Source organism: Microplitis mediator, chromosome 4, assembly GCF_029852145.1.
Source record: "Microplitis mediator isolate UGA2020A chromosome 4, iyMicMedi2.1, whole genome shotgun sequence".
NCBI classification, from domain to species: domain Eukaryota; kingdom Metazoa; phylum Arthropoda; class Insecta; order Hymenoptera; family Braconidae; genus Microplitis; species Microplitis mediator.
In genome coordinates, this window is record NC_079972.1 from 4,789,415 (window position 1) to 4,801,344 (window position 11,930).

Sequence of the window (11,930 nt, forward strand, 5' to 3'; positions counted from 1 at the left end):
AAATTAAAAACTCAAATTTTTCAAATTCTGATGATTATTTTCTCAAGTCCTTCAACGTCCCTTGGATTGGAACTCTGATATAAGTAAAATATACAAACTAACACTAAATATTTAAGTGCTTCCCTCATTCATTATTAGAGGATTCTTGAGACTTTTTCACAATGGCGTAAAAAATCAGCAAATTTCTTTATCCTCCACAGTATTCCCGAACGAACACTTGAGTAAACTTCTGTGTCGTTAATATCCTCTTAAATATAGTAAATATAGTAAATCGTTTAGTTCTTCGCTAACTGATTTTCAGAAAATCTTTTCGACTTCCGCAAATGTGTAAAAAATCAGAGGTTCCCTCCCTGCTTAAAAAAAACGATGGATTCTTATAGCTGTAAGTATAAGGCCCTATACTTAACTATGGCACTTCTTATGGAACTCATTCATCCTTATAAAATCTCTATCGGAATTTATGAGAATCTATTAGATTCTATGAGATTTCCTAAACAGGGCTTTGACTTCTGGAGCACCCCTATATCTTTCCTTTTCCAATTAGTTCTCAAATCAACTGTAGTGTCTCGAATTATTAAGTCAGCTATATTGATTACAATATATAATGCGGAATAAATTTATAAATAAAAAATACCATTCAAGTTACTGCTAGTGTCACTTGAATCATCGCTTAAACTGGATTTTTCTCTTCTTAATTTTTTGGATTTGTGAGATCGTTGACTAGATGCTTCTTTTTTATCAGCACCAGTTCCTTTTCGTTTGTTTGATTTTTTTTCTAAAAATTATAGTCAATGATTATATACTTAGAAGTAGGGTAACCATGATATTAAGAAAAAACTAGAATTACCCTGGCAGTTTTGAATTACCCTGGAAACACGGTGGAATCATGATGGATCCAGGGTGGTTCCACGGTGGATTTGTGCCATTTTATCACCGTGATTCCACCCTGATTCCACGGTGTATACACGGTGATAAAATGGCACAAACCCACCGTGTAACCACCCTGGATCCACCGTGATTCTACGGTGTTTCCACTCCCAGGGTGTTTCCAGGCTGATTCAAAACCGCCAGGGTAAAACTAACTTTATGAAACTTCAACTCAAAGTAACATTAAGTTAAAAAAATTATACGAATTAATGTGGACTGATTACATATAAGCTAATTAAATTATAATTGATATGTATTACCGCTCAATTCAGTATCATAAGAATCTCTAATTTGCTCCTTATGTTGGTGATATCGATGTTTTGATCCCTGAGAACTAGTCGGTACTTCATTATCACTGTGAATTGTTTCCATTGTTGAACTTGGTTCTGCTTTGCTGCTTGATTTATTTTTATTGAGTAAATCTATAAGTATAAAAATTTATTTATTGATAAATTTAAAGTTAAACTTGGATAAATTCTTTAGTTTCAGGATTACTTTTCAACGTAATTTTATACTTCAATATCAACGAAAAATAAATTCGTCTCGAAAAACTTTTTTAAAATTTATCTAAATAAGTATACCGGTTTTTTTATATTTTTAATATAATAATAAAAAAAAATTCTTTTCATATATTATAAAATGTCAATTTTTTGTTTATTTGTGATTATTTTTTTTTTTTCAAGTCTAAAAATTACAATTTTTTTAATTTTTTCGTCCAATTATTGAGTTAATTTTAGGAAATGCAATTTTGTTGATCGAAAAAAATACGGAATAGTAAGGTCACTATGTTACTACAAAATAACTGGAATTAAAATGAAATATTTAAATTCTTAAATATTTAATTTACTTTGAGTTTGAAAAATTATAAAATTCGGAACAAAATCAGTAAATTAGTATTAACCTTTATCACCTGTCGGTCTACCACCAGGAAAACGTTCAATGGATTGATTTTTAACTTCACGATCTATTTGTTTTAATCCATGAGCAACAGTCTGTAATTGACCATCAATAACTACTTTTTGGGTTGTTGTTGTTGTTGGCGCTAATTGATCTAGCACAATAAATACATTCTTACAATTTTAGCAAATTAAAAAGTCGACATTAATAAAAAAAAATCAATACTTAAAATAATCATAAAAACTTTTGTTAAGTCATACTAAAATATAATTTTAATTTGAAACAAGATTTGATATTTCTCTACACAAAATTGAATATTGATCTGATTATTCTGAAAGTATGAATAAAAAAAAAATTAATCTTGTTAAAAAAAAAATCGGTCTATCGATTAACCCTGCGGGCCAGCCCCAAAACTTCCCGCTGTTTTCGAGCTCGTTGAGCTCGAAAACATTATTGTGAATACATTTTCGAGCTCTTCGAGCTCTAAAATACTTTTGTATGGCATTGTTTTCTGAAAAAACATTTTTTAGCATTTCTATCTCCCACGATATCTCACGAACGAATTAACCGATTTTGATGGTTGAGATGGCAATCGACGTGTTTTATGAGGTCTTGAGCTGATAAAATTTTGGGAATGATTGGTTTTGTCGTTTCGACGATATTTGCAAAAAACCGTTTCCTACTGTTTCTTTCGTCGACGGTATCTTTTGAACGGATGGTCTAAAATTTTTTTGAAAATCTAAGTTCAGAAAATATCTTTCGAATGCCGCAAGAACCATCTAAATCGGTTCATTCATCAAAAAGATATGAGAGGTTTACATCCACACACACACACACACACACACACACACACACACACACACACACACACACACACACACACACACACACACACACACACACACACACACACACACACACACACACACACACACACACACACACACACACACACACACACACACACACACACACACACACACACATTTTTTGAAAATCGGGGTGAAACCAATAACTTCCCGAATTTTTTGAAAATCGTCGATCTTCTCAGCGGGAGAAGGAAACAATTCATCTGACGAAAAATTTCAATCGTATCTTTTTTGTAGAGCATTAAATTTCCTTCAAAAAATGTATCTGAGTCGATTTCGTTTGTCTCGATGGTTTGAGAGTTATGAGACAAAAACCCGCTCATTAAAAAAAATATAAAAAATTGCGATGATACACCTCTTAATATCAAAATTAAGGGCTCAAATTTTCACAATAATCTTTTTTTGTCATCCCAAATAATATTTACACAGTATCGTTAAGAAAAAAAAATAGTCGATTTTTTTGGCCCAGTCTAATATATATATGTATATACATATATATATATATATATATATATATATATATATATATATATATATATATATATATATATATATATATATATATATATATATATATATATATATATATATATATATATATATATATATATATATATATATATATATATATATATATATATATATATATATATATATATATATATATATATGGGATATAACGCAGTTTTGAGGACATGATTGCGTCTACAATTCTTATTAGATCTTAATAAAATTTTTCACGCTCATTCTATGGGTGATTATCACGGTTAAGTTCGAAGATGGGCTAAATCGGTTGATTAGTTTAGAAGTTCTGGCTTTCTGAAATTTCCACGATTTTTCGAAAAAATCAGTTTTTAATCACTTTTAAGTCCATATAACTTTAAAACAAAAACTCGTAGATAATTTCTGTAAAAAGTATTTTAAAGCTTGACTAATAAGCTTTAATTTATGGCCTTAACCTTTATATTTTGACCATTTCTTCCAATAATTTAATAGCCTTGAAAATTTTTATGGAATCAAACAACGTTAAAAATATGGTCTTCAATTCACATAACTTATGCTTGTCCCATTATAATCCGGTTTTGTCAGTTGTATTTTATTGTGCACAAAATAACCTGTAAATTTCCGAATATTTTATATTTTAAAAGTATTTCTTTTATTATTTATGATGTATCGAATTTACCTCTAATCCCTATGATTATCACTGGTATTGTCATTACGATAGCACCCACAGTACTTATCGGATCTTAATGAATTTTGTTACACTTATTCTATAAGCGATTACCTTGATCAAGTTCAAAGATGCCCTGAATCGTTCGAATAGTTTTAAAATTATGGCTGTTTGAGATTTTCATGATTTTTCGTAAAAATCAGTTTTTAATCACTGCTAAAGTTTATATAACTTCAAAACTAACATTCATAGACAATTTTCCTAAAAAGTTTTTGAAAGCTTGTCTAATAATCTTTAATTTATGACCTTAAACGATATATTTTGACTATTTCTTCCAATAATTTGATAGCCTTGAAATTTTAAATGAAATTAAAAAATGTTGGAAATATGGTTTTTTATTCCACATAACTTAAGCATTTCCCATTCTAATTCAATTTCATCAGTTGTATTTCATTGTGAAGAAAATAACCTGTAAATTTCACTGCTATTTAATATTTTAAAAGGATTTCTTTTATCACTTATGTTGTTTCAAACGTACTTGTACGTCCTATAATTATAACTGGTATGCCATCGTAATAGCGATTACAATTTTGATCATATTAATTAAATTTTCTATATACTTTGTTCACGTGAAGGTTAGTTTGGTACATTACCTATATATTGTTTTGTCAAATCAACTATCTGAAGTTTTCTATCATACATACATACTCTTAGAAAACAAGCCTAATTTCATATCATGACTATACACTAACATGAATCACAAGATATGTATGTATGAAACTTTTTATATAGATTAATTAGAAAATCTACCTTCCATTTCGGCTGCCGAATAGCCTTTTTTTTTTTAATTTTTAGCCTGTAAATGAAACATTTAAAGAGATGGGATAACTTTTTTTTGAATAAGGATATCCAGATAAGGTCCTGATCAGGTTGACCCGATGGCAAATAACTTTTTTTTGAATAAGGATATCCTGATGAGCTCCTGACAAGGAACTTGTCAGGTTTGCCCTAATACGGCAAACCTTATATTAACCTGATAAGGTCCTTATGGTACTTCAGGCAAATCAGGAAGAAATTCTAGTCGGGTGTAAGATTGTTAGAAATATTGTGGCGTAAGTGCGAGTGAAAGTATAAGAGTGCATGAAGTATGCTGTTGGGAGATGGGGGTGAGAAGGGACCGAGAGGCCCAAGTAATTTTAAGGGATAGTTTTAAGTGAGTCCAGGGGTAGGACACTTTGGCCTCCCACCATGCCGAATTTTGACTTGAGTTAGTTTGTCGCAAACGTCAACTTAACAACAAGAAAATTTCAGAAAATAAATCTGTAAGCATGGTACCCTTGCCAATAAGGTAAGGTTAAGGTATCGCACACGTGGTTAGCCAAAATTATCAGCATAAAATGTTTTAATTCATCTTTTACTAAAAGCTGTAAGTAAGTGCATGAACATTTGATGAATATTATGTTTTTTTTTTTTTGTGCGTGTGTCTAATAAATTTTTCATTCATACAATGAGCAAGATCACGTTAAGTGGACCCCCCATTTTCCACTTGATCATGAAAATTAAGTCTATGAATTTTTTTCGTATGTAGTCAATATGAAAAATTAATCCCTCAAACGATTTTTTAAAATTATCATTTTAACAACAATTTTTTTGTACAATAAAAATTTTTAGTACTTTTAATTAAAAAATAGATTCTAAAACAACCGTTAAAGACGTTTTAGTTATATTTTATAGAAATATTAATAGCATAAAATTATTTGTTTATTATTTCATTGTTAATTAACTTTTAAGTAAACAAATGAAAATTTCATTGACTTCTCGGTCAAAAAATGAAGTTTTTTTTCATGAGTTACATGCATTATTTATTAAAGTTTAAGATCCTGAAAGAAAATTTTACTGCTCGTGATTAAATTAAACAATATGAATTTATTTATTGCCGCGCGCCGGTCGCTAAGCGTTCTCAATACAGTGCGCGGCCGAGCGTCTCAGGCTCTATTGCAGCTTTCGTCAGTCATAATTGAAAGTAACATCAAAAAATATTATTACTAAACAAATTTAATTTTTTTTTAACAATATCATGAATAATACAATAAAATAATTTTTCATCGTTAAACTGAAGCAGGGAAAACTAACTGATAATCAAGTTTAATTATAAGTTACTTTTTCCTGATTATTAGTTAATAAATAATTCATTTATTATTAATTACTTAATAATAATTTCTAAGTTATTATTAATTAATAATTAAGTTTAGTTATTAGACAGTTTTCCCTAATTATTGTTTAATACATTTTTAATGTATCAATAATCACTTAATAATAATTTATAAATTATTATTAATTAGTAATTAAGTTAAAGTATTAGTTATTTTTTCCTGATTATTGTTTAATAAATAGCTAATGTGTTAATAATTACTTAATAATAATTTATAAATTATTATTTATTAATAATTAAATTTAATTATGAGTTAGTTTTCCCTGTTTCAGTTTGATAATAAAAAATTATTTTATTGTATTATTCATGATATTGTTTAAAAACAAAAAAAATTTGTTTAGTAATAATATTTTTTAATGTTACTTTCAATCATGACTGACTAAATCTGCATTAGAGCCTGAGACGCTCGGCCGCGCACTGTATTGAGAACGCTTAGCGACCGGCGCGCGGTGATAAATAAATTCATATTGTTTAATTTATTCGCGAGCAGTAAAATTTTCTTTCAGAATCTTAAATTAATAAATAATGCATGTAACCCATGAAAAAAAACTTCATTTTTTGACCGAGAAGTCAATGAAATTTTTATTTGTTTACTTAAAAGTTAATTAACAATGGAATAATAAGCAAATAATTTTATGCTATTAATATTTCTATAAAATATAGATATTCGACAATAAATCCTGAAAATTTCATTAATTCATCTTTAACGGTTGTTTTGGAATCTATTTTTTAATTAAAAGTACTCAAATTTTTTATTGTAAAAAAAATTGTTGTTAAAATGAAAATTTTAAAAAATCGTTAAAGGGATTAATTTTTCATATTGACTACGTACGAAAAAAATTCATAGACTTAATTTTCTTGATCAAGTGGAAAATGGGGGGTCCACTTAACGTGATCTTGCTCAATGTAATTTTAACAACTGTCATCAATTTATTATAATATTTATACAAGAGAATTCTTCATTTAACGAAAAATTTTTGTACTTTATAGTAATATTATTGAATAAAAGGGCAATCTATATACAGCTTGAGTAAGTTATTTATCTAAATGTTTTTCATTTTAGTATCGATATTTACTGCAGAAACAAGAACTCGAATTTGATTCAACTTTTCGAAAATTTAATAATTTTATGATTTATTCATTTGAATTTTTGAAATTTAGCTATTGCATTAGTACTCTTGCTTTATAGTTAATTCCTGAAACTGTTCGAATTCATTTTATTGCTGTGTAACACTTTTAAAACGAAAACATTTCAATTGAAGCAGTTATAACCAACTTTGTTCAATTGAGAATATATAAATAATATGATATATCATCAACAAGAATAACATTAATTATGATAATAATACGATGGCAATAATAATAGGGGAGGGTGGGGCAGAGCGGCCCCCCTAAGCCAATTATTACTTTTTGTGGCTTTCAACCATAAGATCACTTTACTTTTGTCCTATTTCGAACAAATTTATGGACATTTTGCCAAAATTCTGAAAAAAAAAAAATTTTTTTTTGTGGGGCAGAGCGGCCCCCCTCCAAAAAGTGATAAAATTTTTTTTTTTCGTTTTTTTTTTTTTTTTTAAATTGTTTTCATCATTAAGAATGTATTTCTTTCTCTTGACAACTATTTTCGGTATTATATTACTCGAAAAAAATTTTTTAAGGTGTAATAAATCGTTTACTCTCGATTACCTTAATTACTAATTGTTATTTAAAAAAAAAAAAAAAACAATTCTATAGTTTTACTTTATTTCAAAAATTTATCAACTAAAAAAAAAATGTTATTTTTCTAAATTTTTAGTGACCAAATTTGCCTCTAACATAGAGAAACGGCCGAAAAATTTGAAAAAATAATTTTTTCGGAAGTTTCGGCTGGTCCATTTTGCCCCAGGTGTTATGCGTAGGGCTAGAAATGTGGAATTATAATCATTTTTTTTTAATTTGACGATAAAAATATGAAAAAATCACTTTTTCTAAATTTTGGGCTTGTCCAGTTTGCCCCAAATGTCATGCGTAGGGGTAAAAATGCGCAAACATATCGGATTTATAGTAATTAGGCGAAAAAAAAAAAAAATTTTTTTTGATCAAAATTTCAGGGGGGCCGCTCTGCCCCACCCTCCCCTATAGCTATTTTACATATTTTTGTAATTTTATTCTCTATAATGTATTTTTTATTATAGTTTATCAGGATTTGGCGGTACCTTCATTTGAAAGCTTGAAATAAGCAATTAAAAAGAAATCTACTTCCTTTTCAGCTGCTGAATGGCCTTTTTTTTTTTAATTCTGATTAATTCAAACAGGAAATCCGACTCATTGAAAATGAATATTATTAATTTCATCATTAAAAAAAAAATTACACTATAAGTATAATATTGTCTTTAATTTATTTTATTATTATTATTTATATATATGTATATTTTTTTTTTTTTTAATAGAATGACACCACTAATTTGAACCGGATCAAGAGTACCATTAAATCCTTCTAATGGATACTAGGTTATCTCATCTCTATAGCTGATCACAAAAAGAAGATAACAGTGATACGAGTTTTCACAGTATGTTGTCATCTGTAGTATACAAACTCAAATGTTTGCAGTAGTCTTAATTGCACCATCGGCTAGTAATTATGAAAGTTTGTTGCAATAGTGTCTCGTGGTGTGGTGTGTTATATTTCTGCCCACAGTGTCTCCTTTATTTTTGAAATGTAATGTGAGTGAAAACAATTATTTCAGTAACATTTCGTCTCTTTAATTTGTGTGAAGGTGAAAAAATAAAAAAATTATAGACATTAAATTAATCATTATATATCATAAATATACAAATAATTAAATATTTAATAAAAAAATAGTATAAAGCTACCCAATAAATAGTTAACAATGAAGGTGTGTAGGATAAGCGCGTTTCTAGTCGTCTTTTATACTATTGGTGAGTCAGTTTTATTTCATTTTATTTTTTTATATGCTATGAATATAAAAATTATTGATTAAGTTTGGTAATAGATAATTATTTTATAGTTTATGATAAATATAAGATAAAATTTAATAGAGAATATCAACACGTAATTTTCAATTGATGAACAATAGTGATATGCAATAACTATAATATGACCAAGTCATACGGGAGCAGCCAAGTGCATAAGGAATGCTAAGTGATTTCATATACCATAAGAGCTTTTTCTTTCATGAATTATTTATTGTAAAAAGAAAATACCTTAACAAAATAAGTTTAAAAGCCAGACTTAGTTGGAAATCACCTTAACGGTGGTTTTCTACCCTAGAAGCATACCCTCGCTGGGTAATCGAGGATTGAATAAACTTTTCTTTTTCTTTAATACTTAGCTAGCTAAGCATCTCGTAAGCTTCAAACTCATAAGAACAAAGTCCACTCATGGAGACCACGACTTCTCAAATTTCACTTGCTCTGCACAACTTTTTTGTCGACGTTGAATATGTATTTCTCTATGATATTAACAGGAATAATTTTTACTTTTAATTCGATTCAATTGGTAGTAACGGAAACAATGATGATTACATGTACCCAAAAATTGAGAGAATTTTTCATTTAAAAATTCTAGTGAACATAGGTAATTTTATCTATATGATATAATTTTAGAGGGTCTTTACTATTTTTCGAGAAAAGTTGAGCCATTAATGTAAACTATAATATGCACTTTCAATTCAGTTTCGGCAAAGAAATGTAGTTTAGTTTTTTTTTTTCAATCTGCAAAATTACTTCAACAAATGAAAATTAAGTTACACACATACATTCAAGCCAGATTTTCAGTGATTTTTGTTAAGTTTTTCTCTCAAACTCAAACAAAAACTCGGAACGCGAGATTAAAAAATAAGGCGCGAGGATGCATCACGCTTTGTAACTTAACAATCAATGCTTTTATTATTTGAAAATTTTTATTTATTTAACGTGGATAAAATTTCCATTCATTGTGAAAGTACGATAGTGATAGTACCGTTCGTCCACTCGAGTTACAGAGGAAAAAAAGAATGCACCTCTCAATAAACTTTATAATTTTTCCTCAACGGTAATGTTATATTTTTACGGACGATTCTAATAAAATTTTTCGGCATTATTAACTTGCTAATTCAATTAAAAAATATGCCAGTTTTTTATAATATATTCTAACAATTTTAGAGGATTATTTAAAATTTTTTTTAACATTTAACGTAACATTCATATCATTACTTCATTAGACAATAATATGCATATTTTAATTCTTCCATAATCACAATTTTGACCTTTTTTACAATTATTAACTATAAACTTTTTTTTCGTAATATTTTTATGTTCGTAATTCCTTTGTAATATTTTATACAAAATAAAAGACTACATTATTAATAATTCAAAAATGCTTTTCCACTATTTGTAATATTAACATTTTAAATTGTTTTCGTACGTAATAAATGCTGTCACATTCTTCTAATTTATTGAATATAATGAAAGCATAATGGAATAAATAAAAATGCACGCATTCACAAAATACGTCGACTCTGGTATTCATAGCTTGATTGTATAAAATAGTTTGGAATTTTGTTCAAAGTATGATCCTCGTGTTCCAGTATGGAATGCGGTCAATCGCGATGTCAATCGATCGTAAAACAATTTTTATATTCATGACCTCTTCTATATCTCCTATGTATATACTTTTTTTCCCTCATCACTGTGTATTCTTCTTATGTTGATTGTTTTACAACTCATTTGAAATTGGAATCATTATCGGTAATTTGCAATTGGTTAATGTTGAACGTGATTCTCCGTATGGGGCATACCACGCCAAATCAGATGGTTTCAAAAATTGATTTTTCCGATTTTCTTAATTTTTTGGCATTTTTTAGTACCTCTCGAAAGAGGCTTCCTAGTAAATTTGGAGATTTTTTTGATCAATGGTTCAAAAAATATCGAATTTTCAAAAAAATCGCTCTTTTTCTGGTTTTTTGATCATAACTTTCGTAATAATGATCGGAATTCAATGGGTTTTTTTTTCAAAATTTTCGTTTTAGATGGCCTTTACAGCAAAAAATACAAAACAAATATACGACATGTTTTCAATCGAGATTTTTGAATTTTAAGTTTTCAACCTTGTTTCTAAAAAAAGATGCATCCTTCGATTTTCTTGAAAATTTTCTATCTTAAACTTCTATCCATACTGCAACTTTTAAGCCCGGACCGGTAGTGGGCTTTCCATAATTACTATTTTTTTCGATTTTTGAAAATTGAAAAAATTTTTTTTTCGCAATAAATTATTATCAGTACCGATTTTTGGTACTGTACACTTGTTTTTGTCGATTTCGATATTTTTTTGTTCTGAGTAGGGATTTAAAAGCAGAAAGTAAAAGTTAATGCTATTTATAAGCAGATATAATAATTGTTTTTGTTTATTAAGAAGCAACTATTTCGAAGCAAAAGAAACATTAGATTTGCTATACAATACAGCTAAGACAATTACAGGAGCTCAAAAATTCCATATAATTATTCGAAAAAGCGACGAAACTGTATTAAAAACGTTTTTAATTATTTCCGTGTTCTTTCGAAAATTTTACATCAACGATTGTTTTATGAACTAGAGTACTCCTTAGCGAATATAGCTCCGTCGCTTTTTCGAATAATTATATGGAATTTTTGAGGAATTTTTTCTATATAAAAAATTATTTTTTGGTTTCAATATTATTAATAATGCTGTGAAGCAGATAAATACTTTATCAGAGGCTTTTACAAGGGATATGGCACTATCTCAATTAGTTATACAATAGTTATATACTATACATTAGTGTATATTGCAACAAATTGAGATAAATAATTATCGCTTAACGCAGAAATCGAACCCGGGCCGATTCGGCGTCGCGCG

The 11,930-nt window shown here is 28.2% G+C and overlaps 2 protein-coding genes across 5 annotated transcripts in view; one reads left to right on the forward strand and one right to left on the reverse strand.

Moving 5' to 3' along the window:
- LOC130667141 (cysteine-rich motor neuron 1 protein-like) overlaps positions 1-11,930 on the forward strand; it is a 386,893-nt gene that overhangs the window by 164,125 nt on the left and 210,838 nt on the right. The window lies entirely within an intron of this gene.
- LOC130667144 (RNA-binding protein 27-like) overlaps positions 1-11,930 on the reverse strand; it is a 29,893-nt gene that overhangs the window by 1,699 nt on the left and 16,264 nt on the right. For 2 of the 3 annotated variants that reach the window (XM_057468635.1, XM_057468634.1), the window contains exons 2-4: positions 1,829-1,978; positions 1,188-1,349; positions 635-775 (exon numbers count right to left, since the gene is read on the reverse strand). In XM_057468635.1, the coding sequence (XP_057324618.1) occupies positions 635-775; positions 1,188-1,299 (253 nt within the window). In that variant the 5' untranslated portion in view covers positions 1,300-1,349; positions 1,829-1,978. The remainder of the gene's footprint in view (positions 1-634; positions 776-1,187; positions 1,350-1,828; positions 1,979-11,930) is intronic. The other variant, XM_057468636.1, reaches the window with a different exon arrangement.